General features: G+C 54.9%; 1 protein-coding gene across 3 annotated transcripts in view; it reads right to left on the reverse strand.

The window, feature by feature from the left end:
• Nucleotides 1-27,926, reverse strand: part of COL17A1 (collagen type XVII alpha 1 chain) — a 46,853-nt gene that overhangs the window by 1,180 nt on the left and 17,747 nt on the right. For 2 of the 3 annotated variants that reach the window (XM_086377640.1, XM_086377641.1), the window contains 43 exons: nucleotides 27,069-27,137; nucleotides 25,627-25,788; nucleotides 25,178-25,255; nucleotides 24,007-24,051; nucleotides 22,722-22,940; nucleotides 21,930-22,148; nucleotides 21,566-21,595; nucleotides 21,167-21,193; nucleotides 19,906-19,932; nucleotides 19,741-19,803; nucleotides 18,936-19,040; nucleotides 18,580-18,642; nucleotides 17,929-17,964; nucleotides 17,268-17,321; nucleotides 16,989-17,024; nucleotides 16,453-16,488; nucleotides 15,818-15,880; nucleotides 14,585-14,620; nucleotides 14,240-14,311; nucleotides 13,446-13,472; nucleotides 12,472-12,507; nucleotides 10,684-10,719; nucleotides 10,366-10,446; nucleotides 9,096-9,131; nucleotides 8,496-8,573; nucleotides 7,535-7,588; nucleotides 7,168-7,221; nucleotides 6,489-6,548; nucleotides 6,122-6,148; nucleotides 5,788-5,820; nucleotides 5,611-5,685; nucleotides 5,253-5,303; nucleotides 4,664-4,789; nucleotides 4,017-4,154; nucleotides 3,619-3,687; nucleotides 3,213-3,332; nucleotides 2,607-2,696; nucleotides 2,397-2,507; nucleotides 1,894-2,040; nucleotides 1,288-1,626; nucleotides 656-793; nucleotides 370-432; nucleotides 155-217 (listed from right to left, as the gene is read on the reverse strand). In XM_086377640.1, coding sequence (XP_086233766.1) covers nucleotides 155-217; nucleotides 370-432; nucleotides 656-793; nucleotides 1,288-1,626; nucleotides 1,894-2,040; nucleotides 2,397-2,507; nucleotides 2,607-2,696; nucleotides 3,213-3,332; nucleotides 3,619-3,687; nucleotides 4,017-4,154; nucleotides 4,664-4,789; nucleotides 5,253-5,303; nucleotides 5,611-5,685; nucleotides 5,788-5,820; nucleotides 6,122-6,148; nucleotides 6,489-6,548; nucleotides 7,168-7,221; nucleotides 7,535-7,588; nucleotides 8,496-8,573; nucleotides 9,096-9,131; nucleotides 10,366-10,446; nucleotides 10,684-10,719; nucleotides 12,472-12,507; nucleotides 13,446-13,472; nucleotides 14,240-14,311; nucleotides 14,585-14,620; nucleotides 15,818-15,880; nucleotides 16,453-16,488; nucleotides 16,989-17,024; nucleotides 17,268-17,321; nucleotides 17,929-17,964; nucleotides 18,580-18,642; nucleotides 18,936-19,040; nucleotides 19,741-19,803; nucleotides 19,906-19,932; nucleotides 21,167-21,193; nucleotides 21,566-21,595; nucleotides 21,930-22,148; nucleotides 22,722-22,940; nucleotides 24,007-24,051; nucleotides 25,178-25,255; nucleotides 25,627-25,788; nucleotides 27,069-27,137 — 3,492 coding nt within the window. The remainder of the gene's footprint in view (nucleotides 1-154; nucleotides 218-369; nucleotides 433-655; nucleotides 794-1,287; nucleotides 1,627-1,893; nucleotides 2,041-2,396; nucleotides 2,508-2,606; nucleotides 2,697-3,212; nucleotides 3,333-3,618; nucleotides 3,688-4,016; nucleotides 4,155-4,663; nucleotides 4,790-5,252; nucleotides 5,304-5,610; nucleotides 5,686-5,787; nucleotides 5,821-6,121; nucleotides 6,149-6,488; nucleotides 6,549-7,167; nucleotides 7,222-7,534; nucleotides 7,589-8,495; nucleotides 8,574-9,095; nucleotides 9,132-10,365; nucleotides 10,447-10,683; nucleotides 10,720-12,471; nucleotides 12,508-13,445; nucleotides 13,473-14,239; nucleotides 14,312-14,584; nucleotides 14,621-15,817; nucleotides 15,881-16,452; nucleotides 16,489-16,988; nucleotides 17,025-17,267; nucleotides 17,322-17,928; nucleotides 17,965-18,579; nucleotides 18,643-18,935; nucleotides 19,041-19,740; nucleotides 19,804-19,905; nucleotides 19,933-21,166; nucleotides 21,194-21,565; nucleotides 21,596-21,929; nucleotides 22,149-22,721; nucleotides 22,941-24,006; nucleotides 24,052-25,177; nucleotides 25,256-25,626; nucleotides 25,789-27,068; nucleotides 27,138-27,926) is intronic. The other variant, XM_086377642.1, reaches the window with a different exon arrangement.

Genomic DNA, 27,926 nt, shown 5'->3' on the forward strand with positions numbered 1-27,926 from the left:
CCCCTGGTGGTTCACTTGATTGTTACACAATTGACATTGTTGGCAGTGTCTCCTTGTAGTAAGTGGCATTTGCCTAAGATTTTCAAGCTTGCTGTGGCACATGCCGCCTGTCTCCCAGGCCTCCAGAAACCCACACCATAGTCGTGAGCCTTACCTTTGTCTCCTTTTTCTCCCTTGTGCCCTCGAGGACCTGGTGGCCCAGCAGGGCCCCTCTCACCTAGGAGGACAGGAGGGCACGGCTAAGTGGGGACACAGTACAGGGCTCCTCCCCACAGGAGGAGCTGCACGCACTCCCCCATGGCTCTGGCAAGGGAGCTGCTTCCCACAGGGGTGGTCGTTCCACAGGTGGCTGTTTCAGCCACCACTTACCTTTGGGTCCAGGGATGCCCATCTCTCCCTTCTGCCCAGGGGGTCCTGGGATGGCTCCATAAGCTGCAAGGGGGAGAAGCGGGCCTTAGACTAGAGATCACCCTGGTGCTTGGCAAGTAAAGTGATTTGTCGATAATGGTAGAGTTTGGACTTGTAAGAGGAAAACCAAGTTTAGAATTTATCAGCTTTTTAGCATCTCAAGTGTTAATGAGGTTTTTCGGGACTCTGGTTCGTGAGACTGTGCAGCAAGGTAAGTCTGGGGAAGGTAAATGGGGGCTGCCCTTACTTCGGAAAAAGTCCATGAGGTCCTCAGTCACATTGCTGTAGGCGGAGAAGATCTTGCTGATGCCAGGGGGCCCCTGGGGCCCAGGCCGGCCTGGGGGGCCCTGCACCGTGTAGGCCATCCCTTGGAGCAGCCCCTGACCTGTGAAACACAGAGTGTGGTGGGCACAGGGAGTAGGGGTCACCGGCCCCCTCTTCAAGGTGGGAGCGCAGGGCCCTCTGACTAACTCCCAGTACAGTTTTGACTCTTATGCAGCAGCGAGGAAGGAGCCCTGCAACTTCTTTTGTCTCCGGTGTTGGTGAGCAGGTCTCCACCTCCAAGGGCTTATATTGCAGGCCTTTTACTATACATTGTTGTATTGGTAAGCCACAAGGGGAAAGGGCTTAGCCACCAACCTTCCCTCAGCCCCCCTCCACAGTCATAGACACTTCTGAGAAGCACAAGTAAGAAGGGGAAACAAAGGAACCCCAGCTTCTCTGCTCCCTGCAGCACAGGTTGCAGTGCTGACTGGGCCACTTGAACTAAGCTCGTCTTCAGTCCCGGCCCATCTGATGCCAGGACCGCTGTCCTCCTCAGCGTGGAGGTGCTCTCATGCTCCCAACCCCACAGCCCTGAGGCTTCATGGCCCGACTTACGCTGCAAGCTCTCCGACACCCGAACAGCCAGCTCGTTGTAATCCAGACCTCCGGCAAAGCCGGTCCCGAATCTGCCATTGCCGCCATACATGCCACTTTCGGCTGCGGCCCCGTAGCCTTGGCCCATGTCCATGCCAAAGGCTCCCGCTTCGCCCAGGGAGCCTCCACTGGCTCCTCCTATGCCCATGGAGGAGCTGTAGGAGGTGTCCCTACTGAAAGAGGAGGAGCTGCCACTCCGGCTGTAGGAGCTGTCCGTGGACACCAGGCGGGTGTCCCCGGGGGGCCCCTGGGGCCCAGGGGGACCCGGGGGGCCAACGATGAAGCTACGCACATCAGGACCTGGGGGGAGGAAGCGGCATTACTGGGAGCCGGGTCTGGGGGAGAGGAAGAAGTGGGAACTGGGGTGGGGGGCTGGTTCTTGACACCCTTTAGCAGGATGTGAACTCGCACCGAGTGGAGTGTGGGCTGAGAAGAAGCCGGACTTCTCCTGCTGGGGTGGCTAAGGTGTTTAGCCACCAGGCCCTTCAAACCCTGGCCACCCTTTCACAGAGAGAAGCCCGGACTGGGAGGGGACAGAGGAGGGACAGGGACGTCAGGGGCACCTACTTGTGAGATAGCTAATCAGCTCACTCCGGAAGCTGTCACTGTTTTCAGCTGCGTATGTCGCCAGAGCTCCTGAGATGCCCGGGGGCCCTCTAGGGCCTGGGGGACCCGGGGGACCAGGAGGGCCTGGGATGGATGATAAGCCGGCAGCTGAGCAGGAAGCAAGAGACAGAAGAATCAGGGATCCATCACCAGGACCACTGAATTCCCAGCCTGGGCCCCTCTAGAAGGAGGCAGAGGGAGACCCACACACCCGGGTCCTGGCTTCCTCCAGAGTAAGTGCTCCCCACTGCCCTCCACCCCCAGTCTCTAGCCTCATTCAACCCACATCACATCCCCTCCCCCAGCTCTTCTGGGACTCAGAGCTCCCGGCTGGGCACCTGGTCATCTGCTGGCCCGAGCTCTCCCATGACTTCAGAGCACAGTCTCCCCAACCCACCCCCACCCCCACCTCGCCACATCTCCCCCTGCAGGGCTGAGAGCACCTCGCCTGCCTCACTCCTTACTCTGCAGGTAGGATGAGAGATCCTCTGTGCTGATGCTGGACCATGAACTGCCTGGGAGCCCTGGGGGCCCAGGGGGACCTGGAGGCCCAACGATACCTCTGAATTCAGACCCTGAGACACCGAGGAAGAGCAAGGATCAGTTAGGCCTGGACCGAGGGGCTCTGCCCTCCACCCTGAAGCACTTGATCAGATGGCCCTGATCAGCCCTACCTTGGAGCAAGGAGAGGAGCTCCTCATAGGATGTGCCCGGCAAGCCTGGGGGCCCCGGGGGGCCAGGAAGCCCGATGCTGACTCCAGTGCCTGAGGAACGAAATCCCAAGTTGTGATGGATGCAGGTCAGGCAGGGAAGGGAGGGTGGAAATACCATATCGGAGAGGAAGCCAGATGGAAGCCACTTGAACGGAAGTAGGGGCTGGGAAAGGGGTGAGAGGGGCAGTAGGGAGAGACTGGCAGAGACGCAGGCGTGAGATCCTGGGCAAGGACACTGCAGAGGAGGGACTCAGGCTGGGGAGAGTGCAGGTCAGCGCTCTCCTGCTGGGTGTGTGCATGTGTGCGTGCATGCAAAGGTGGGCGTGTGTCTAGAGAAGTGTGCATGTGAGTCGTGTGCACAGTCCTTGCAGAACAGTGCCCGGGGCACTCGCTCTGGCTTCCCTCGCCAGGCTCTGTGACCTGCTCTGGGGCACAGGTTTGAACCGCTCTGAATACCACCCCTCCTCTGGGTTAGGTGCAGCCTAGTGGGAGAGGGTCAGGGATGTCTAGCCCCTGCATGCCCACCCAGGCCCTCCTGCCCCCCTTGCCAGGGGTGCAGACACTCACTGGACATGTAGCTGAGGATGCGGTTGCTCAGCTCTGCATAATCCAGAGACTGGAGGAACCAATCTCCACCGGCTCCTTGCGGCATCAGGTACTGCTGTAGATACTGACGCACATCATCTCCTGAAAGGAGAGGAGGCGCCATGGGCCACTGGCCAGCTTGGCCTCCTTGCAGACCGGCCCAAGTGATGTGTGAGCTTGGACATTGGCAAGCTGCCAGTAGCTGAAGGGGTACCTGCTACACTCATCCCTCAGGGGAGATCTGACACCCTCTGTCCAGCTGACTGCTGGGAGCGAAGCGGGAGTGGCTCCTTGGCCCGAGGGACCGCCAAGTGTGCCTGATAAGTCAGCCAGGAGAGAGGGGCACCCTTCAGCCCCCCAACCCCCACTGCCCCCCCAGGCAACTCACGCCGGAGCGCAGCCAGGATGTCTTCAGAAGAGATGGAGGTGGAGGATGTGCCAATGTTGTAGCCGGAAGCTGTGGGGAAGGAAACCGGGTCACCTGCTTCGCTGGTACTGAAGCAGTGCCCTCATAACTCCAGAATCAAAGGCCTGGTCACCCAGCTGCTTCCCTTGGGGGGAAATGAATGAATGGGGCATTTGCAGGATATTTATAATTTCTATTTTTCTTAATCTGAACAAACCTTTTTTGGAAGCTAGATCCAGCAGCCTGATTACTATGAATTTAATATTGAGCATCACATTCACAAAAAGGGCAAAGCAAGCAGCAAATTAAGAGACGAGGCTCCAGGAATGACCGTGGACCTGGGAGGAGGCTTGTCATCACAGGGGTGGCAAGAGGCTTACTCTGTAAGTAGCTCACGACGAGGCTGGCCAGCTCTGAGTAGTTGAAAGTCTCACCGGTGATGGTGGTGACAGGCCCGGGGGGGCCAGGTGGGCCTGGGGGACCCTGAACTCCAGACAGATAAGACCTGATACTGTCACCTGCCAACAAAGAAAGCAAGTCAAGCCTGTCCCCAAGAGGGCGCGTCTCCCCCACAGAGGTGACCTGAGCACTTAACCCACTCGTAGGCCAAGGCAGGTCCAGCAGGGAGCCTGGACCCCCCTTGTTACAGATGGAGAAACTGACGCAGAGTCTGTGCTTGGCCCGGTGGATCTTGAGGGCTGTGGGCCAGCAAGACCCCAGTCGGTGACACATCTGACCAAGCTCTGGTGCCCATGTGTGTGGAAATCATGCCCTCACCTCCATGGAATGTGCAGGGATGCAGTCTGGGGCACGCACACAGGGGTGAATGTGTGTGTGTGTGTGCACACATGGAAAAGTGTTTGTGTATATGAGCCTCTACTGGGGCTCTATGTCCATGTACAAGTCTATGTGCGTGGGCAGGTGTGAGAAGGTGGGAGTTAGGGAGCTCATGGACCTGCACACCTAGCACACACCTGTGCACACACATACACACGCATCCTGCCCCACTCAGATGTGGGGTACTCACTCTGCATGTAGTCAGAGATGTATTGCTGAATCTCCAGGCCAGAGCTGCTGAGGGAGCCTGGAGGCCCGGGGGGCCCTGGTGGGCCTGGCGGACCCTGCATGAACGTGGTACTTGACGACGATCCCCCTGCAGGAGAGAAGGCCACTGAGTTGGTCTGTCCTCTCTGGGGTCAAACCAAAGAGCACAGGCAATGCCTTCACAGTCTGAGGAGAGAGAGTCTTTCTCAGGAGAACTAGGACAGTGGCAACGAGCTCCTAGGAGCTCTCCCAGGCTGAGTCCTCCCTTTCCTTCGACAGCCTGTGCACTGCCCACACAGCCCTCCTCACCCCTGCACCCCTAGCTCCCGATCTCTGTTCTCGCCGTCACTGTCATCGGCATTGTTAGTCATCTTTATCGTGCAGGCATCCTTGTCTCCCACCCCTGCTATCTTGTAACCTCCTCAGGGGCAGTTCAGAATCTAGCATTTAGAGAAAGTACCTCATTAACACTGAATCATGGATTCGTGAATGAATTAGTTAATTAATATCCTTATTGGCACAATCAACCTCACTTGAAGACGGGGAGAATTTTGGGCACCTTGGCTTCTTACCTCGAGAGGGCCCACCAGGAATGCCAGGAGCCCCTGGGACTCCGGGATCACCTGGAATCCAAAACAAGAAGCTGTTTGCATTGCCTCCTCCAGGAAGCCTCCCCTGGTTAAGCTCAACCACTCTATATCAAATTGTGACTCAACAACTGACCCATGTTTCTCAGTCTCATTTCTGAAATGATACCACAGCTTCCTTGGGCAGAGACTGTATCCCTCCAACCCCGTCCCTTTCTCCCTCAGGCTCTCCTTTCTTCAGCCTCTTCTTCCTCCCACGGCTGGAGCACCAGCAAGCAGTCCTTGCCCTCTCTTCGGGCTCTGGGAGCCAGCCTTGTTCCCACTCTGCACTGCCTGCACTGACCTTTGTCACCCTTGGGTCCCTGAGGGCCGGGTGGGCCTGGTGGTCCCTGCAGGTTGAGTCCAAGAGAACTGGAGCCTGGAGGCCAACAACACAGTGCAGTCAGCGGGCGGGAGAGGCTCCAGCAGAGCCTCTGGGGAGAGGCTCCAGTCGGGGGGGACGGCGGTGCTCAGCACTTACCTGAGCCTGACAGCCCTGGGAGGCCTCGCTCGCCTGAGGGACACAGCAGAGAGGGGACGGTCAGCTGTGCCCGCCTCCCTCTCCTCATGCCCCACCAAAGACACCACCTCCCTCCCGAGGCTCCCTAAGACTTATGACACAGCTGGGGCAGCACCGGCCCTCGGGCAGTACCTAGAGCTGCCGCATAGACACGTGCACACACGCACACACAGGCACACAATTCTCAACCACAGACACCCTCTGATCACTCATTTGGACCAAACCCCAGAAGCTCAGGGATCTCGGAAGGTCAGCCTCCACCCCCTAGGATCGTTTGAGGCCAGTTCTCCTGTACCTTGGTGTCCTCGGGGGCCTGGGGGGCCTGGGGGAGAAAGCAGACAGTTGTGAGACATGTCCCAACCAGATGCTGCGACTTCAAGGGGCCCGAGGAGGGGGCGGGACAGGGCTCTGGGCCCAGAGCAGACTCAGGGCTTGGGGCTCCCCACACCTCTGCTCCAACAGGACAAGGCAGAGGTGGACATGCTTTGCAGAGCTTCTGACCAACCCCCGGCCCCTGCTCCAAGCTGCTGAGCTCCTAATGGGGTGTGGCAGGAGAATGAAGACCTGCCCCAGCTCGTCCAGCCTTGTCCAAATTCCTCTGGCCACCAGCAGGCCAACCAGGGGCACACTGACTCCCGGGCCCCCTAAGACACTGCTCTTACCTTGGTCTCCCTTGGGGCCTGGGGGGCCAGGTGGGCCTGGAGGGCCAGAGAAGAAAGTCTCTGTTGAGGGAAGAAACAGTTTTGAGTGTGGACGCAATGATGTTTGCGAGGGAGCAGCATCTAGAACAGCACCAGTCGTTCTGTAGATGATCAACATTTGTCAAATGGATGGATGGATGGTTGGTCAGGAAGTTGGATAGAAAAATACTTAAAAGTAAAGAAGGAATGAAAAGCCTGGTGCATGGACGGATGCATTTTCTGCGAGGGATAAGCTCTGGGCTCAAGTTTGCCCTAAACTTATTTCCGTATGCTTCTATGTTCTATGGTCAGCATTTGTCTCATGTCAGGAGCATGTGTCCTGCCTGCTTTATCAGAACTGGACTCCCTGATGATAGGAATTAGGTCTCTCTAGTCAGCCAGAAGCTCCCCACAACAGAATCGGCTGTCTCCCCCAGGCTGGGCTACCAGGGGCTCTCAGGGTGGCTGGGCTGGCATCAGCACCCTCCTTCCCTGCAGCAGGTAGCACGGCGTTTATGCAAACACATCCATGGTGGCAAGTCAGAAGGAGGGAGCGTGGAGAGTAGGTCAGGAAGACTGCACGCCCGTGACCGCCGCGTGTGTTGGGGTTGGGGCTGGGGCCGAGGTGGAGAACAGGAGTGATTTGACCCCCCAGCATTACCTGAGCTGGTCAGGAGAGATCCTGGTGGGCCTGGTGGGCCTGGCAAGCCTTCCCCTAGAAAAGAGAACCGCCCAAGACTTATCAATTCCAAGAGGTGGCCAGGAACCCTCTGCCCAGGAGGAGCAGCAGAGAAGCTTTTCCTAAGAACCAGCCAGGAAGCAGCCCGGGCTCTGGTCCCACTGTCTCCCACCTACCCCGCTCTCACCCGCTGGGCCTGGGGGTCCTGGGGGGCCTGGCATGGACAGTCTTGTAGAAAAGGGTAAGGAAGAAGCAATGCTGAACCCAGGATCTTGCTTCCTCACTAAGTGCCTTGAGCCCTTCCCTGCCCCCAAGATTTCCCACCTTCCAAAGACCCCTGAGTGCTCACCTGGTGGCCCGGGAGGTCCAGGTGGGCCTGGGGGGCCTCGTAAATCAATACCCTCTGTGGAAAGAAGAAACCAGAAATGAGTAAAAGCTGTCATGAGACTGCTCTCTCTGCCAGCCTTACCCCTCACCAGGATCATCAGCAACTCTACTCACACCCCACACCAAGTCATGGGTCATGGCCTGGGACCCTCCAAGACACCCTTGGCTAGAGGTGCCTTTTGCTCTGAGCAGGGTGGGGCTGAGTGGCGCTCCCTGGTGGCTGTTGCCGGTGTGGCAGTGACGAGCAGGAGCATGGCTTCGGTGTCAGGAAGCCTGAGTTCAAGTCCTGCCTGCTGGCTTGTGACTTGGGGCAAGATCTTGAGGTCTTTCAGCCTCAGTTCCCTCTGCTGTAAACCAGAGGCCCGAGACCGGTATCACCAGGGCGTTGCACAGGCTCTGTGGGACACCAAGGCAGAGTGGCAGGCACATGGCGACTGCCGGACCGGGGCCGGCGTTGTCTTTGTTAAGGTGTCCAGTTGTTAAGGTGTCCGGGAGGGCGGCCCGCAGCATCTCTGCCTGGGCTCTTTAAAGGATGGGGAACAGGAGGACCCAGGAGTCAGCCCTGCCAGGCCGAGTCTGGGGCTGAGAACCCAGGGACCCCTGTGGCGGCTTTGGGTGGGGAGGTCCAGGACTCCTCTCATCACACCCGCAGGGCTGGGTGCAGACACCCCATGTGGCCCTGGTCCTCCTGGAATCCGAAGAAGCTCTCTGACAGCTGCGCCAGCCCCTGTGACTCATCTCCATGGCTGATAAAGCCCCTCTGTTCTCTTCTCTCAGCTAGCACTGCGTCTCAGAGGAGCTGGCCATCCTTACGCTGGGGCTCACGATGACTCCCGGGTGCAGCTGCCGCAGGCCCCCATGCTCGGCCACCTCCCCACTCCCACCCCCGCGCCACCTGTCCCAGAGAAAACGGTGGTACTCACGGGTGGACAGGACCTCAGAGAAGGAGCTGCTGCTGCCCATGAATGATTCGCCAGCCAGGCCCGGCTCCCCTCGCGGGCCTGGGGGGAGGACAAAGAGTTGGGGGTCACCGCTCTCAACAATCTGTCAGTGTGGGGCTGAGCTGAGGATGGGCGGGAATGAGCCAAGTGTGGGTGGGGCCAGAGTGTTGGCTGGGAACCAGAAACACCCCAGGAAGAAATGGAGGATCTGGAGCCAGATGGTATTTTGGATACAGTCTGGATATTTGGCTAAGTTGCTGGACAGTGACCTGATTCTCAGGATCTGGTCACAAGAAGCCTGAGGCTTGTGAAAACTGCTAAGCTAGATCCTGATCCAGGAGCCTCAATCTCCCTTTCTAGGGGAACCCCTACCTCCTCAGAAACATGGAAGGGGGTGGGAAGAGGTGTCTCCTCTGGCTGCTGAGGCCTTGCAAGGGCCTTGTGATGAGCTGGGGGGCCCCCTCGCCTCCCTTCCCGGGATGCACCTCTCTCATTTCATTTTAAAGATGGGCATATTTCCACCCTGGGAAGGAAGCTCTCCCCACAGCCTATGGTCATGCATTCTTTCAGAGCGACACATACCTTGCTGTCCTGGAAGACCAGCTGGACCAACAGGGCCTGGAAATGGGGTTGGGGAAGAATAGGTTTTACCACACCTTGAGGGTCAGAGTTCTAGAAGAACTGAAGAAAAGGCAGGTGCCTAGGTACATAAGTGGCTTTCTCACAAGGCATGGAACAGTGGCCCAAAGTGATCAGCTTGCTTATTTGAAAGCAATAAGCAATTTGAGACCAGCCCTGTGGTCTGTTCTGGTGAGAAATTCTCTGCCAGGCCCTGGGGCCCTGGGATGGGCAGGACTCTGACACTGTTCTCTGATGATTCGAGATTTCTAAACGCCCACAGTGTGCCCTCTGTCACTGGAATTTATCAGGAGAGAAGGCACTGGTCTTCTTGCACTGGTCATGTTAAATAATGTATTTCACTTACACACAAACATTTTAAATAATTGAAAAAGACATAAAAAAATAACATGCATTTTAGATAAATAGAAAAAATATCACCCATAATTCTTTAACTTGCAGGCATTTTGTTTTATTTCCTTCCAACAGTTTTTTCTTATAAAAATGTAGTTGCAACCACCGAGCACACATTATTGAGCATGCTGTGCTAAGTCACTCAGTCGTGTCTGACGCTTTGTGACCCCATGGACTACAGCCTGCAAGGCTCCTCTGTCCATAGGGATTCTCCAGGCAAGCATACTGGAGTGGGTTGCCATTTCCTTCTCCAAGGGATCTTCCCAACCCAGGGATAGAATCCAGGTCTCCCACATTGCAGGCGGATTCTTTATTGACTGAGTCACCAGGGAAGCCCATTATCGAGTATTCTCCTCTTTAAACATCTTTCCTTTAAGTCTTCCTATTTTTGTAGCCATCTCATTATTGTTGGACAATTTAGGGATGTTTGCTTCAAATAGACGCCTAGCATTTTTGTTGCCCCTGATGCATGTTATCAAGTTGTTTTCCAAGAGGAAACAATTTGAGGACAGACTCTTGAGAGGAACCTGGGCCAAACCCTGACTCAGCTACTTCTTGGCTGCATGGCCCTAAGCACATCGTTTACCTGCTGGGGCCTGAAGTGGTGCTGTGGGGCCTGTGGAAGCAAAGCACACTCAGGGCTTGGGATACTTGCTGGGGAGTAATCAGGGCTCACCAGGCTGCCAGGGAGGGGCTTTCTCAGCCTCTTCCTATTCTTCCCCGGGTTCCAACCCAGGTTTCAGATTTGACTGAACGCTACTGTAGTCAAACATCAGCAAGCCTGATGCTGACCTGGGGCAAAGCAAGAGAACAGACTGACCTGGGGCTCCTGGAGGTCCCGGAGGTCCCATGGCTCCAGGAGGTCCCGGGGGACCTGGGACAGTGATAGTCGACGATCCTTCTGTAAACAGAAGGCACATTCAATGCTGAGCCCCACTCTCCTCATTCAGAGGCACAGGGACCAGGCCGGGCTGTGGGCCAGGTTGGGCCAGTACAACCTCTAAAATTCCCCCACCCTCCTCCCTCTGACTGGCAGAGCCAGCACTGCATTCTGCCCAAAGCACTGAGCCTGTAGATGTGGAGGGTGTGGAGACAGAGCCAGGACAGATGCCCAGTACCCTCTGCAGGGCCTGCCTACCTGAAGTCATGATCTTGCCTGGAGCTCCTGGTTCACCTGGGAGCGGAGGAAGAGAAGAGTGGTTCAATAAATCATTTTCAAGGCTTCTGATTGCATTTGAGACCCACTCCTAACCCTCAGGCTAAAGGCATTTGAATGAACTGGAGGGGAACAGGCAGGATGCATTAAGCACCAGTCTGTGCCCAGGAGACCCTGGAGGCCAGAGAGTCAATCTTCTTGGCTCACAATAGCTTTTGGACAAAGCTGGGTCTCTGCAAAGGGGCTTCACTGGTGGGTGTTGGAGAGTGTGCCTTTTTGATGAGGCCAGAATATGCCAATTTAGGAGTCATTCCCACTCCCATAGTCTATCTTCTCTCACCAGGGGCATCGAAGGCTCTTACTGGGAATTTCTTTAGGTGGAAAGAGTACCGAGAGGTCAAAGAGCAGAGGTAGTAAGCCTGCAGGGTCAAGTCTAGTTCCCATGCTCCTCAGGTGCCAATTCCCCGGGACAGGATAGGGGCCGTGCAAAGTTAAGGTGGTGGTGGTGGGGGGTGGCGGTCTGTGGTCTGAGGAATCCCGAGTTATGTAAAGGTTAACAGACGTCTTCTCTGCCCTGTGTTTCAGAGGATTGAAAGGGCAAATGTGCATGGGAGACTTCCAAGACGGGGATGGCAGATTCACACTTTCTCAAGGCCATCTCAGTGAGGGATCTCTGTGGACTGGAGACCCACAGATTCTAGAGAACCAAGAGAGTGAAGTAGAGGACGGAAAAGTCCTTGACTGGAACTTTCTTGTCATTTCCCAAGGCCTGTGGGTATTCAGTCATCCACACACAGAGGGGTGATGCTGATTTCCCCCTTTGGGGGAGCAGAGGGGTGGTCTCTACTTGTGTCCTGCCAGCCCCTGGGGGTCAAATCTAAGAAAAGTACTTGAGTTATTTTTGTTGGAACACAATCCAGTATCAGGTACAATGTCCGCCTCTTGTGCACACTGGACAGAAAGCCATAGCCCCTGGAGAAAGGCGGGGGGCTCTCCTGGAGAATCCCAGGCCTCTCCCTGAGCAGATCTGTGGACCTGGAGATGTGTTTGGCCAGGATGTGCTGAAAGAACTCCTTGGCCCCAACCAGTTGGAAATAGTTTCTGGAAAGTAGGTCCCCACAAGGTGACGGTGACAGAGGGCAGCTCTATGGAATGTCAGGGTTCAGGATGGTAGGCTCACAGGGACAGAAGGAGAGGACCGTCCCTGAGCAATGCCTGTCCTGGACTGGCCCAGGGTTGGGGGCGGATGCTAGCGTTGCCCTACTCGGAAGGGTCCAGTCCTGAGGATGCTCCCCCCAGAACTCTGACTTTGCCCTCTCAGTAGCTTCTGAGACCCTCCTGAATGAAAGCCCCCTCTCAGAAAGGGGGTGGCAGTGTCCCAGTTACACTGAGGTCTATGTGGATTATAAAACCTGTCCCAGGGAAGAGTCACACTACGGGGGGACCAGCCTAAGTGAGGGGATGGAGCACTCTCGGGGTGTTTTAGAGGTGGGATGGAAAGGCCTTCAGGGGTGGGGGCAGCACCCTTCCAGATCCTCCTTCATCAAAGGCTGGGGGAAACCCAGGCACCAAAGTGAGGTTCTAGATTGTGGGGAACAGAGTGGGGCTTGAAGATTCAGGGCTTAGTTGATCAGAAGAATCCTTGGCTCCTCAACCTCACAGCCTTCCTCTGAAGCCACTAGATGCCACTGTTGATCCAGGCTCTTGCCAGAGAGGGGCCTCCTGCAAAAATGACTAGTGACTGTCTAGTTTGTTTGCAAAGCCACTTACCTTTAACTCCTGGTCGGCCGGGGGTACCAGGAATTCCTGATGTGATTGAAAACAAGTGAGTCAGGATGATGAAGGGCAGCAATCTCAGACACCCTGTGGTGGCACCTAGCACTGGGTCACCTAGCAAGGCCGCAATCACGCACTGAAACCTGCAGGCCCAGCTGACTGACTTCCACCTGGGCCCAGAGGCCCCTCAGGCAGCCTCTTGCTCTGAGCCCTTCTCCATCTCTAGGAAATGGGGCAACAGCTGGGCTGGAGAGAGGCGGAGGTGCATGGACCCTGCTGTGGGGGATCCCCTGAAGCCTCAGGGAGTAGGGACTGGGCTATATATCTGATATATCAGATATATTCCTATATATTCCTATATCTGATAACACTGCCTCTTGCTTTCATCCACTGAATTCCACCAGGAAGCATTAGAAACAAGTCCCTGTGTGCTGAACTGTTGGGGGAGATGTTGTTTGATTTTATTTTGTATCTTTGCCTAATTTCCTTTAAGAGTTGGGGCTGGTGTGGTGACAGTTTCTCAGATCCAGGTGGGTGCACACTATTCAGCTATTGGACAGACTGGACACTGGCGCTGTCCCAGAGAGGCTGGGCCCTTCTGCGTGACACGACACCCACTCCCTGCTGAGCCATGGAGGCTGTGGTCTCTGTGGGACTAACGGGACTTCTGAGCCTCCTCACAGGGTTGGGGGGAGTGTGTGTGTCGGTGGGGGGGGTTGGGGGGTGGTCCCTGCACCATAGGGGGCCAGGCTCAGGCAGACAGAATTTGCTTGTGATCTAACCTCATCTCTCCAGAATGCCTTTCTAGATTGTTCTGTAAGTATTTTTCCTGCCTAAGGTGTTTCTTCAGACTCAGTAAAATGACCTGAACCCATTCTTGCTGGAGGGTGAGGGGAGGAGTGGAAACACTCTGGTGACTGGAGAAGCTTCTGCAGAATGCCAGGGGTGGGAGTGACCCAGTAACTCACCCTGAGGTCCTTGGGGTCCAGTGAGACCTATGCAAAACAAGACATGAAAGGAGAGTTGAAGGGCTGAGGAGCCCCCGCCTCAGCCCAGGAGCGGTGCAGGGAGATGAACCCTGTGTGTGGGGCAGCCGGACTCCAGGGTCCTCGTCACCCTCTGGGTGATGTGCAGTTCTCCGACCCACTGCTCCACTGAGGGGTGGTCCTTAGCCTTTTTGGGGTCTCAGACCCTTTGGTGTCTGAGAGCTACAAACCCAGAAAGTTCACACACTCATTGACTCTCATGCTGCCCCCTAGGCTATCTCCTTGGCACTCCCCATCTGTGTACCCGCCAGAGGAGCCAGGGGGCCCCCTGCTCCTCACAGGCCTCGGAGGATTGCCATCTGCCCTCATGGCTTTCCTGTTTTGATTTATTCCTCCTGCAGCTCTGGGGATCTTGCTCCTGTTGGGCCTTTGGTGGTGACCCTAACAGCGGCTTATTTTCCCAGACTGGCAGCCACTGGTGACTATCCCAGCTATGGCCTGAGGAGGTCTGGAGGGCTCAGAGGAACCAGGAACTGAGTGGGTGATAAACTGCCATTTTTAAGAGACTCCTTGATGCTTTCTAGAACTCCTTGCTTTTGGTGGTGTTTTTTTTTTTCCTGAGTTGCCAGACTTGGTGACTGGGCTGTCAGGACCCACAGCCATTATGCCTGGCTCCAGCCAGCATTTTCCTGATGAGCTTCTGGAGGAAAATGGACTCAGAAAGGTATACACGCATACACACACAGCATGGCCAGCTCCCCCTTCCCGCTCTTTACCTGGCTTCCCTGGGTCCCCAGAAGGTCCTGGTAAGCCCCGGGTTCCCGGCATTCCTGGAAGACCTTGTTCCCCTAGAGAGAGCAGTGCCACATGGAGAGTTTTCCCTCTAGGCAAGCTGGCTGGCCCGCACCTGGGAGCTGGGCGCTCTTGGGGTTCTACTGAATAACTTGCCAGCAGATGGAAGGGAGGAAGTGGGTGAGACCCGGGCCTTGCACACCTCCCTGTGATATACACCCCCTGGCATTGTGATTGGGGTGCTGGGAGCTGCCTGCTGGGATGTGGATGGGACTCAGAAGGGTAGGCGGGGGAGGGGGGAGAGTGAGGAGAGCAGCTCTGTGACCAACCTCTTGGGCCTTGATGTCCGTCAGGGCCAGCGGGTCCTGGGAAAGCAGATCAAAGCTTTTCAGTGACTCTGGGAGCTTCCCTGGGACTCCTCCTTCAACCACCCTACGGCCTCGCAAGCTGTCTCCTAGGTGGGGGAGGGGGAGCCCATGCAGCCCCTCCCGCAGCCATGAGACACGGAAGAAGCCCTGTCCTTGTCACACTGCTGGGCACAGCTTTCCCCTGTCCTCTGTTCCTAATGCCTCTTTTCCTACTGAGAACTCTTCCATGGCCCACACTGCATGTCCCCGACAAGATGCTCAATGTGTGTTGGCCTGGAGGTCAGAGTCCTCTAAGATCTTGTCTTCTCTGCTGTAGGCATCATTCTAACCTCTGTTCAAAGTCATGTCCATCTGGGGCCAGCTCTTGCTTTTTGCCACCTCTCCGTCTTTCCTCACTCATATGGCTGCCTCTGGGGTTAAAATCTTCTTTCCTTTTTCAAACCATCTGAAGAGCCCCTTCCTCCCTTCTTCTGGTTGGAAGAAACCTCTCTCTCTGCTGTTTCCTCAGAGCACCCTGTACCTCTCATGACCCTCATCACCTCACACGAGCTTTATCTCCCCTCGAGGGAGGTAAAGCATCTTATTGCCCAGCACAGCATCCTGAACTCCATCAGCACTTCCTAATAGTTTGTTAAATGAATGAGATCATCAAGGCACCACATCCCCATCAGTGGGGCTTAAACCCTTCTGGGACATGTTGCCAAATGCCTGGCCACCTGGGGGGTCTTTGGCTAGCTTCCTTGTCCTGGCTGACAGGCCCCTCAGGAAGGGTCAGCCAAAGGACTGAACTCTGCGATCTGGCTGTGAGACCAGCCCTGGAGTATCAGGGCTGTGCCTAGAATTCTGCGGGTTCTGAAGAACCTCAGCTCTTGCCATCCTCCCCAGGGGCCTGAGTACCTTGGAGGCAGGAACTGGCGGGTGGAGGGGTGCGGAGGAGGGTGGCAGGGGAGGGGGGTGGACCATGTCTTGCCAAGGCCCCCACCCTCAGAGCAGTAAGATGCTGTCGGAGACAGTGGCAGCTCTGTGAGCCCCAAGAGGATGCCCAGATCCAGGAATAGCCTGTAAGTGGAGTCTCTGCCAGGCGTGGACAGATTAGAGAATGGGAGACACAGCTCTACACGGATCTCAGCTCTAGGGCATGATGATGATGGCAGCGGCACAGACCCATGGTGCCTGCTGCTTTGAGACACTCACCCATCGCTCCTTTAGCCCCGGGCTCACCCACGGCACCAGGTAAACCTTTCAAGCCAGGCTCGCCTGCAAAGGAAGTGGACTAGGTGATGGAGGAACTTGACCATAATAGAGCATGCCACCCTGCCAGACACCCTGAAGCCTGCCACCTCTCTGACCAGAGGAACTTGGCATGCCAACCGGAGGCTGGGGACACAGCGTCTGCTTTCATTCTAAAGTCAGGCCTCCCACCCCTGGCAGCAGGCATGGACTGGCCCAGAGGCCACGCCTGGTCTGGAGGGGCCTGTGTATGAGTCTCATTTCCTTGGCAACAAAAAGCTACCTCCTGTGGCCAAAGCACTAGTACTATTTCCTTTCAATCGTGCAAGCTGGCAGGAGGTGAGAGGAGAAAGGGATATGAGTAGTGTAAAGGCAACTAAATTCTTCAAAAGAATCAGAGACAATCATAAACTATCTTTCCTGTCCCAAACATATATTGCTGATGCTGGCTTATACTCCAGTCTAGATTGCAAGTCCTCTGAAGGTTTTTAGACAGAGATTCTATCTGATGCTTCTGTATTTTTTTTCCCCCGCTTACAGTATCCAATGGATTTATAAAAAGTCTTTAAAGTAACAGTAGATTCCTGTGTGGGACTGACCTGTGAGGCCTCGGGGTCCTTTCTCACCCTGGTCACCTGAAATAAACATGGGGTGGGGGGCAGGGATAGAGAAAGCAAGCATCAGTCAGGAGCAAGGAAAAGAATCTCACTCAGCAAGGGGTTGCAGAACAGTTCCCATAGTATCTGGAAGCTGCTGTCAGCTGAATGTTGGCGAGAACTCAGCATTAACAAAGACCCAGAAAGCAAGCTAGATAGATTTCTCCTGGGTCAGGGCCCACCCGCAAACTGACCCAGGCCTTTCTGTCTCACCAGTGGGTGCTGGGGGTAACAAGGAGTCCAGTCTAGTGGGGAGAGGCCTCAGGGCTGTGTCCTCGCCACTCCGAGGACCACCCGACTACAGCGCTGTGATGCTGGTGCTGCTTCCCCTCTCTGCCTCAGCAGCACTATCTGAGAGGCTTGACTAGAGTCTTGGATCCCTCCCAGCCCTAGGGTCTGGTCATCAAGACCCCGGGGCAGGGTTCACATCTGGGTTCCCAGGCCGTGGTGATGTCCGAGCAGCAGCAGGAGCAGCATACCTTTGGGCCCCGGTGGTCCCATGGGTCCTTTGTCACCTGAAAAGGAAATGGTCACCTCAGTGTGAAGAGCCTTGGTGGGACGAACAAGAAGGGGCAGAATCTGTGTCTGAAGTCAGGCTCCCCCACCGTCCTGACTGCCCCTTCCCCTCACATCACCTGTCAGCCTGCACAGGCTGTTGGCATGTCCACCAGACCCTCCCTGTGCCCCAGACCTCCTTCTTGAGTGAGTTGCATCTCTAAGCTAATGTCCCCTCCCTCCAGCCCCTCCACCCAGCTTACCTTTGATACCAGGGAGTCCCACTTCACCTCGGAGTCCTTGGGGACCTATAGAGCCTGCACACAGAGGAAACCACATGGGTGGAGGAGTGTCCCCAGCTTTGGAAGGGATGGACACGCACACGGATACATGCCTACATCCACACACACACCTACTGGGTACACATGCGCAGACAAACACACTCCCTGGGGTAGAAGCCAAGCGCTGCTGTTTACGGTCTCCTCCCACGTCCCCACTGCTTCATCCTGGACTAGGTTCCTGGCCCCTGTGATTCCCAGGCCCAGGCATGAGAGCCCCTTGTGGGCACCCTGGCAGAGACGCTGGACTGCAGGACAGTGTGGGCTGCAGCTTGAGACGCCCGGCTCGAGCTCTGGCCCACAGGGATGAGGGGAGGCAGGCGCTTCGCTCAGATCACGGCAGGATGGGAGCCGCCTGCTGGGAGGGCTGGAGGGTCTGGTGCCCCAAGTCAGGTAAGAACAGAGTCTCATGGGACCCACTGTACCTGACCTTAGCCACAGGGGACACACAGGCAGAAGTGAGCTTTGTGTCTCCAGGAGGCTCTCTAGAATTGCTTCTTTGGCTTTAAGAATGTTTGTTTCTCCATTTAACCGCCCTCTCTTTGCCTCAGAAATAGCATCTACTTTTGAGAAGAAGGCCACTGACCTGGGGGACCCTGCGGGCCAGGAGAACCGCTGGAACCTGAGGAGGACAATGCGACAGTAATGACCAGATGGGTCAGGTACAGGCCGGGACACTGACCCCATGCGGAGTGGCATGTGGCGGGGGTGGGGCGTACACCCCAGGTGAGGGCTGCGCATGCGCACCAGGACCCCAGAGTCGGCGGGTCCAGGAGTGACCCCAGTGTGAAGTCCTCCTTAGGAGGAGGTTGTGGCTGCCAGGATCAAGAGACCCCTTGCTCCTTCCCAGTTGAGCATTTGGGCTGAGGCAGGGGCAGGGAGGAGAGGGGACCAGCTGGACATCGCACTGTGAGAAGGCCCTATCCCTTGGCGTGTTCAGACAGATTGCTCTCGAATGTTTGCCTCTGGGCCCTGACTGGCAAGGAAATTGTCTGACTTCACCCACTTAGGGGCCACATAACAGGGTCATTGAACAGAGATGGAGGCATAACCCCCAAATTCACCACAGAGCCAAAAATACAGCTCCAATCCTGATTCTTTTCTGGGGAGGGGGACCCTCTCTGGGCCTGTCAGCCCTGGAGCTGTGGATTAGGGCTGTCTGGGATCCCAGTGCCTGGACCTCTGAGATCCTTCCTGGACATGGCAGACCTGGGCACTGTGTGGTCACTGGACTTACCTTTGGGACCGACAGAGCCTGGGACACCAGGTGGGCCCGGAATACCCGGTTTACCAGCATCCCCTGGGGAGAAATAAGCACTCTGAGAGGGCCCCCCCCCAACTTCAGTTGCCCACTCAGCCCATGTGGTATCCTTTGCAGGGTGGAAAACACTTCCCACCCCGCTGGTGGTCTTGGATCCTTTGGGCCTGAACCCACTTCCCAGCCCATGCCCCTTTCTTAGACCACAGGATCCAGCACAGACCCTGGCTCAGAGCAGGTGCTCAGCTAATGCAAGTGAAAGAGGGAGGGAAGGAGAACCATGTGAGGAGGAAGTGGATGCAGCCAGTCCTCCCAGTGAACGAATCGCCTCTTACCTCTGTCTCCTTTCTCTCCAAACCCAGGGGGCCCTGGTTCACCGCGAGGTCCCATGGGGCCTTCTCGCCCTCTCTGGCCCATGGGTCCCTCCATGCCAGGCTCACCTAAAGACAGAAATGCCCACCTCAGCTAGTCGCCAGCAGGCAGCATCTTGCTGGCAGGACACCTGCCTGGAGTCTCCACACCCATCTCCCTACTTCTCTCCCCCTGCAGCCCAGACTCAGTGCAGAAGCCAGAGAGCTTGAAAATGCAAGTGGATCATGTCCCATTTCTGCCCCAACCTGCAAACAGCTTCTCAGTTCACTGAGAATAAAAGCCATATCCTTGCAAGGTCTCCAAGGCCCCTCCCTCTTGACTCTTGGCCTCCTTTGAGGGCTCCAGACACCCTCCTCCTCCCCAAGCTCCTAGACCCTTGCCCCAGGCCTGTAGCTTCCCCCTCTGCCTGGAAGGTCCTGCTGGATCATCTTAGGCCTGCTCCCTCTCCCACTTCACATCTCTGCTCAAATGGCACCTTCTCAGCGAGGCCTTCCCTGCCAGCCTTATTTTCAATTACCCCTCAGCCCTTCCAGGCCCCCGGGCTCTATGCTCCTATTTCACCAGTCACTTCCTCCCTCTGTATACTTCACTAATCTATCATGTCTATTGTTTATCTGCACCCAAAAGTAGAAAGGCGTTCTCTGTTTTGTTCGCCATTCTCTCCCCAGCACCTAAAAGGGGGCCTGGCACACAGCGGGTACCTAACAGAAACATTTACTGAATGAATGAGTGAATGAGGGCATAAGTGAACAGAGACGTGATTCTTACCCACGTTGCCTTTCTGTCCCTTTGGTCCCTCCGGACCTTGGTGGCCCAAGGGCCCAGGGATACCTGCGGACACACAAGAATAGCTCAGCCTTGCTTTCCTCCCAGACCCCAGGAGCCAGGACCCATTAGTCCGCAACCCTAGCAGCACCCTCAGAGGCTACACACCTGGAGTTCCAGGGAACCCGCGGTCTCCTGTGGGAACGGAGAAAGAAAAGTCAAGCAGAGGACCCGGGCTGATCACCTAAGGGAGCCTCCGGTGGAATTCAGGTAGGATGGCCAAACCGCAATATGGGACGCTCAGTTAAGTCTGAATTGCAGATAAACACTGAACAAATTTGTAGTGTGTGGGGCATACTTATAGTGAAGAATGAGTTATTGTTTATCTGTGATTCAGATTTGACTGCATGATGGTGTGAAATGAAAATATCTCCTATATTAATGAACAAGAAATTTCACAGCCATCAGCGATTTCTGGCCTCCAAATGTGGATGAGGACTCCCCAAACTGCGATCCAGCAGATGCTGCCGTGCCCACGGTGATTGCTGAGGAGCTGGGGGGATGCAAGAAGCAAGGTGAACAAGGAAACAGGATTGAGCCCAGACAGCTGGGTGCACACGAAAGAAATGAATTCAGCGAGCCCAGAGGCTTGCCTCCTTCCATACACAGAGTGCTCACTTCCTTAACTGGATACCTGGTCTTTGATGTTCAGACCGCCTGCTCCCTTTGTTGCAAACTTGTATATAGCCTGACCCCCACTACCCGCTCAGAGCAGTTCTCTCAGAGGTCCTGACGTGCTGTTTTCAGGGCTCAGGGTCCTGAACATTCCCACCGAACAAAACAACTCTCCACTTTCAGGTTGTGACTGTATTTTTCAGTCGACAACGGTCAGGATGGGTTCACAGCCTGCAAGCCGGAGCCTTGGGGAGTGGAGTGCAGAGGTGGAGGCTCAGAGTGTGCGTGGGGGGCAGGGAATCCTCAAGTTGGGAGGCCGCCAAGTAGAGGAACCCCAGTTCCTGCACTGGGATCTCTTGGGAAGGGCGGTGAAGCTGAGAAGAGAGGGGGTGACCCTGCCATCTCCAACAGTGATTCTCAGAATGGTCTGTGTACCCCTGGCCTTGGAACCACCTGGGCTGATTCAGACCACAGGCCTCCTCAGGGTCCTTGCTGTGGGAAGCCCTGAGATCGGGTCAGTGACAGTACTGCCCCAGGGGCGCAGCTCTGTTCTGTTGGGAAGCCCACACCTCCCCCACTCCCTGCCCCTTCCCCAAAAGTCTGCGGGTCTGCACGCTGCTCCACAATTCATGGTCCTATCACAAGTGGGGGATGGCCAGGGAGGGTGGGAAGTGTGTTTTCTGGCACTTGCTGACTGCTTTAAACTGTCAACCCTCACTAATATCTAAGGTAAAAATTTACGTGTTCTATTTACCTTTAGGGCCTTGAACTCCCATGTCACCTAAAATAAGAGAGACATGAAAACTGTGAGATGTGGTGAGAAGCCAAGGGCCATTCTCTCCTAGAGGTCAGTGGACAGCATGTAAATGACATTCCATAGTGAGCTGGCGTGTGGCGTGGCTTCCTCTCCATCACCATCGGTGTCTCCTGGGCTCGTCACTCGCCTCTCTTAGATGACACTTTAGCTCCCTTCCCATTCTAAGATATTCTGACGGTACAGCCAGTTCTCAGCCCTCCCAACAGATTCTGTAAGATCTTTCCACTGCTCATCCTTCAGTTTGAAAAATAAAAAGTTTTCCAACCCCCCCCCCAATCCCCACCCCCAGAAAACTTGGCTCCAAGTGCAGGAAAAGGGCTCCATCCACTGCGATACCTTTAGGCCCAGGGCTTCCTCGGAGATTTCCTACAAGAGACAGCAAAGCTGGAGTTAGCTACACATCTTCTGTGTCACACACACACAAGCACAACACACACATACCTGAAGGGGATCAGGGGCATGGTGGGATGAAACAGGCTAGGGCTAGCTACCTGATTCTAAAGTATGCAGGCTGGACAATGCTCCCCAGCTCTCAAGTTTTCTAACCATAAAATGGGATACCAATATGGGTCCTCCCTCCCTCCCAGAGCTGTCAAGAGAGCTGAGTGAGGAGCGCTGGGGATTGCCCTAAACAGACACCACACCACATACAGGAGCCAGGACTGGGAGCTGCTGGCCTTTCCCCCTGTGATGTGCTCACCATTTTCCTGTTCTGTCATCAGCCTGACCTTCATGAATTGCCAGACGTCCTCCAGATTGTAGTCGTCAAGCTCAGATTTTCCTAAACCTTCCCCCAGCCTGGGCGCAACCCCCTGCACAGAGTCCTGGCTGCTCCTCTCCATCTTCTCGTTGTAAGACAAGCGGCCCCGCATTTTCTCCAGCTCCTCCACACGTGCCTTCAGTTTCCTCACCTCCTCGGCTGGAACAGACACACAGAGACAGCATCAGCACAGGAGCCTGCCAGCCAGGGCCCTCCTAGTGCTCCAGGGGAGGCTGAAATGGGGGCTGTGGATTGGTGGCTTCTTCACGCTGGAGGGACATTTTACTGGAATATTTTTGGGGAGATAGTCTGCCATGGCTACCAGCAGGTTGATCTACTCAAAACTGGAACTGAGCCTTGAAGAAGCCTGGCCATGGTGACAGAGATGGCCCTCAAGTCTCACAAGGGAGCTGGTGTGAGAGTCAATGGAACGTGGAAAGTAGAAAGGCTATGAGAGGTCTGGCCTGATTATTAAGGGCAGCCAGGTGCTTGGAGCAGGATGCCACTGGCATGGGGCCCTGGGCCCCTGAGAACCAGAAGCTGTCTTAGAGACTCAGCTCCGCTATGGAGAAGTCACAGGACCTTGATCAGAGGCCTCCTGGAGCCCCAGCCTCCTCATCTGCAGGAACAAGGGGTCTGCACCCATGATCTCAGGCCCCTTGGCACCTGACACTTGGGATACTTGCTGGTTCCTGCCCTTCTGAACAGGCAGCGGGGAGCTGCCACACGTACCCAGAGCGATAAGGCCGAAGAGCAGCCCCAGGAGCAGTAGCCAGGTGAGCAGCAGGCCCAGCAGCCACTTCCACCAGCTGCACCAGGAGCCGCAGGGGCACCAGGTAGGCGCTGCCCCCCACGAGCCCTTGCTCCCTCCACCAGCGGCCCCACTGCCAAGGGCACCGCCGCTGCCGCCGCCGCCTCCACCACCACGGCGGTGGTCGTAGCCGTGGATGTCTATGGAAGAGAGGGCAAGGGTAAGGTGAATGCCGGCGGCTCGTGCCCCCCCCCCTTCCCTCCAAATTCTCTAACTTGTGGTGATTTCCTGCAGGCCTGAGTGAATATGAGTGGGCTTGCAGGTAGGTCCCTGTGGCTCCTGGGGAATAAACATGGAGCTGTGGTGGCTGGTGCTGAGCAGAGGTCTGACAATCCTGGGCTTGAGCTGTGTGAGCCTGAGAAGGTCCCTTAAAGTCCCTTAAGGTCCCTTAAGGAGAAGGTCCCTGTTTCCTCTTTTTATAAAATGGAGTTCAAAGTTGACCTTTCTTCATGAAATGGATGTTAAATGAGATAAGGCATGCAGCGTAATTAGCAGAGGATGTAGCAGAGAGCATCAGGGTTAAAATTCTTGATTATTAATATGGATCTGCCACCACCTTCTGCATTTCACTAAGCCCAAATCTGAATAATCCCCATCTCCACATCTCAGTTCACAAGCCTCTTTCTTTGTAATCCCCACAGTGCCTAGAACTATACTCAGCACTTAAAGGGTGGCCAGGAGGCTTTTTCTTTCTTTTTAGTGAAAGTGTATTTTGTTTTTAATATCTAAAGTGGGCCGATACTCCTTGATTTCCTTCTCTCACAAGATGATGGGAGCAGGTGAGGAAGGTGTAAGGGACTGGAGATGTGTGTAATCTTAGGGTCACCTTGAAGGCGTGTGGGCAAGGGGAGGAGAGTGGTTTGTAAGACCCACCAGTAGCCCTGCTGTATTGCTCCTGCCATGTTGACAGATCCTGGACAGATAGTTGGCACCCAGGCAGTAGGCACCCAGACAGTGGGCGTTCCGCAGGTACAGTGTGACTGTGAGCATGTCTCCTGAGCTGAGCTCCTTCTGCAGCCCTGCTTTGGCCCCCAGCCAACCCCTCCACTGCCCTCCACCCCACTCCCTTTGAAGGCTTTTGGGGAAACTCTAGAGCTAGGGTGTTCATGTGTGCACTGGCTCCAGGCTAGGGGGCTGTTATCTGGTCCATTCACCATCGCCAGCTCCTCCACTCCTGATGCTGTGGGACCCGCCGCTCTTACTCACCTGCAGAGGCCCCGTTGCCCTTTGCAGTCACAGTCTTCACATCTCCTGAAAGAAATACGGAGATCACTGTTTTGGCTGTGCCCTTAAACTGCAGGAGCCCACAGGACGGTCCAGCCTGTGCGTAGACCTGGAGTGGGGCTTGAAGTAGGTGTGCCCCAGGGACCTCGTGGAACAGCCGTGTGCAGGAACACCATTAACTCAGTCCTCACGGATCTCATACTGCAATAATTATGTTGATGAAGACTTGGCTTGGCAAACAGTTCACAGTGGGCAAAAATACACTGTAATAAACTTTTGTGACCTTAAAGCCCAAGACATTTTTTGGAGGATGTACTAGGGGTGACCATGGCATTCAAACAATAAATGTGCTTGTGAGAAATGACTCTTGATGTCTTGGTTAAAAGGCTTTGCACACAGGTTCCTAACCTGAACTGGAAGGAAAAGAAAGGCAAAGATGGGCTGGGAGGAGGGCTGAGAGTGAGTCCCAGATGCTATACGATCACTGAGTTTGTGGGTGTGTGTGAGATTTTCTGGAAAAAGTGTTTACAGCTTTCACCAGGTTCTGAAAAGGGTCCTTTGGCTCCACAACCCAACCTCCACCCATGTAAGGAACTGCTAATTTAGAAGACCTAGCTTCAAATAATCAAAGAAGAAACACTTAAGTATCTCGAAAAAAAAAAGTAGAAGACTTAGTGTTAGACCTTGAGAGGATTGTAATTGATTTCATTTGCATTAAAAAAAAAATGTTCCGTGGCTTAACTTTTCTCTTCCTTTATTGAGCTCCCTGAAATCCATGATTTGGAGAGATTCACAGGAACCACCATGTGAAGAAATATGGTAATCCAGGACAGAATCCAGGTATTTGGGAAGAAAAAAAAGCTAGCAAGTGGTTTGCAAAGCTTTTTTCTATGAGTTCTGAAAGTCATGGGAGGACTAGTAAGGGCCACAGGAAGTCTTTGCTTCCATGATAAGCACACACGAATCAATAGGGGAGTTTGGGAAAATGCAGTCTCTGACACAGCAGGTCTGGGTTAGGGCCCAGGACTCTGCATTTCTAACATCCTCCTGGCTCTGATGATGCTACTGGTCAGGACCACACTCTGAGGTCTCGGAAGACAGATCAATGACAGACGGAACGGCCAAAGTGGACAGCGATCAGATTTGCTCTTACCGTTAGCTTCTGACACTAGGTAGGTGTCGGTGTATGCAGCTTGTTTTTCCTTTTTTAGGGTGTCCTCTGAAAAAGAAGCTGTGCACACAACCCGTGATGATCCTGGATCTTCTCTCCCCACTCCCCCACCCACATCCTTTCCCGCTTGCAGAGGTGGAGGTTGGCCTGGTAGGAAGAGGGCCCTGCTTTCCTGGGGTTAACCCCCCCGCCCCAGTCTGGGCCTGTGGTTAGGTAACTTATTATTGCCCAAAGACCCTGTTAGGAGCTCTTTGCTGGAATTTTCCTAGCTTGTCTGCATTCAAGGCAGACCCCGGGACATTACTCAAGACAGTTTTCATTTGAATGGAGTGACTATGGTTTCATCACTCAGACATCTCATACCACCTTGCTAGGACATTTGCCTACACTGTCTTTCTTCCAAAACCTGAGTCTCTTGGGCTCCCACGTACTTGCAGCGACGCTGGCTGGGGAGGCTGTAAAGACCTTCCCGCTGTCCTTGGTCATGATCAGCAGCTCCATCTCCTTCTTGGCGGGCGTGTTGTCCTTCTCCAGGATCAGGAATTTACAGTCCTTGTGCAAGAGGTCATCATTCTGGACATTTGTGGTGCTGGCTGGAGAGGAAAGAAGTGGGTGATGAGGATGGAAAAGGTGGAGGGAAAGGAAAAGGGAAGAAGTAACCAGGAGAAGAAAAGGAGGGTGGAGGAAAAGAAAGGGATAAGTGGGTGTGTCTGAGGGGCTCCTGCTCTCGCTGACACTGACAGCCATTACTGAGAAGCATCTTGGGGACCAGAGACATCTTCCCCTGCGTGGCTGGGCCTGGCCATCAGGAGGTTGGGTCAACATCAGAAGCACTGGGGGCTGGCCTGAGGGGCTGGCTCCCATCTGGACTCTGTAGGATCTTCAGTGAATGGGCCAAAGTTGGTATGCCAGGCAGGCCCTTCTTTAATTAATTGGTAGGTTCATTTCTGATGGAAAGTCTCAAGTGTTTGCATGCTGAGGGAGCTTTTCCAGACCACCGCATCCAGCATGCACACATCCCTGTCTCTACCACCTCACTATGTCTGTCCTTCAACTACGTGTCATATTCTGTAATTACATTGTATACTTTGTCCACTTGTCTGTTATCCACTTTGAACTGTCAGCCTGGGGAGAATGGGAACTTAGCCTCTTCATCTGTGTCTGCATAGCGCGTGCCTGTTCAGTCGCTAAGTTGTATCAGACTCTTTGCAACCACATTGACTGTAGCCCACCAGGCTCCTCTGTCCATGAAATTTTCCAGGCAAGAATACTGGAGCAGGTTGCCATTTCCTCCTTCAGGGGATCTTCTCAACCCAGGGATAGAACCCTCATCCCCTCCGTCGGCAGGTGGATTCTTTACCAGTGAATCACCTGGGAAGCCCCTGTGTCTACGCCGGGCACTCAGAACACTGTCTCACACAAAGCAGGTGCTTGGTAAACAGGTTTTGGATGGATAACTTGTTGAATGGAAGGAAACACACCAGGATCATAGCAGCGGAGAAAACAGGCTACCATGTGTCATGTGCCCGAGTTGGTAAAGATGCCACAGAAAGTAGGGAGGGTGTGGCAGCTTCCAGGGGGCACCTTGGCTCTTGTGGTGGGGGCTGGGCTGTGTGGGCCTGACCTTGGGCAGGTATGGAGGGTGGAGCTTCATGGCCCCCTTGGACAGGAAGGCCAAGGTAAGGTGAGAGGCACACCCAGCTGCTCACTTCTGGAAAAACCAAGAGGCCCTCGGGTGAGTCCCATTTGTAGACCTCCCATTTGTAGTCCCATTTGGGCCACCCATGGGTTATGTCCCCTCCTGCCACATGTGACTAAGGAACAGACCTTCTTGTGTGCTGGCCTGCCTCCGGTAGCTGGCGACAGCACTTACCTGCAGAAGTGGACACCCCAGTGCTCACAGCAGTGGGGCTCTGGGGCATGTTTTTCTTCACACCATATGCTGCAAGACAAGAACCACTGAATGAGTGGGGCACAGGAGGCAGCTCCGCACTGTGTAGAAGCAGCTGACCTGCCCTGGAGACAGGCAGCCTCCCCAGGGGAGAGGAAGATGATAGTGAACAATAATAATGAACAGAATAATAATGAATCATGAAATCAACTCTCTCCAGCCATGGGGACAACAACTTAGATGAAACTTTGTATGATATAATCCTCATCCTTGGAGGATTGTCCCAAAGGCCACCTCCTCCATGAAGACCTCTTAGACTCCCCCCTCCCCAAACACACACACACATCTACTTCCCTTCTGAACTCCTACAGTATCAACACCTGCTCGGCACACCTTGATTCATGCTCTGTTACAGGATCCCCCAAATGTTTCATATGTGTGAGACGTTCACTCTTTGCGACCCCCTGGACTATATAACCTGCCAGGCTCCTTTGCCCATGAGACTTTCCAGGCAAGAATACTAGAGTGGATAGCCACTCCCTTCTCCAGGGAATCTTCCTGACCCAGGGACTGAACCCAGATCTCCCACACTGCAGGCAAATTCTTTAGCATCTGAGCCACCAGAGAAGCCTTCCAACTAAACAGTAAGCAAGTTGTGGGCAAAGGCTGAGGCTCGTGCCTCTTCTGCCCTGCCTCCCCCACGTTTGCACAGAGGGGTGCACTAGAAAGTCAGCCAAATGACTGATATGCAGTGACAGCGGGCAGTTAAGGACAGTGGTGAGACGTGGGGACACAGAGGACACACCCCAGCAAGGCTCTCACTCGCGTCTGAGCCAGCAC

The sequence above is a fragment of the Bos grunniens genome, chromosome 26 (assembly GCF_055505025.1).
Source record: "Bos grunniens cultivar Pamir isolate PY7600 chromosome 26, Bosgru_T2T1.0, whole genome shotgun sequence".
NCBI classification, from domain to species: domain Eukaryota; kingdom Metazoa; phylum Chordata; class Mammalia; order Artiodactyla; family Bovidae; genus Bos; species Bos grunniens.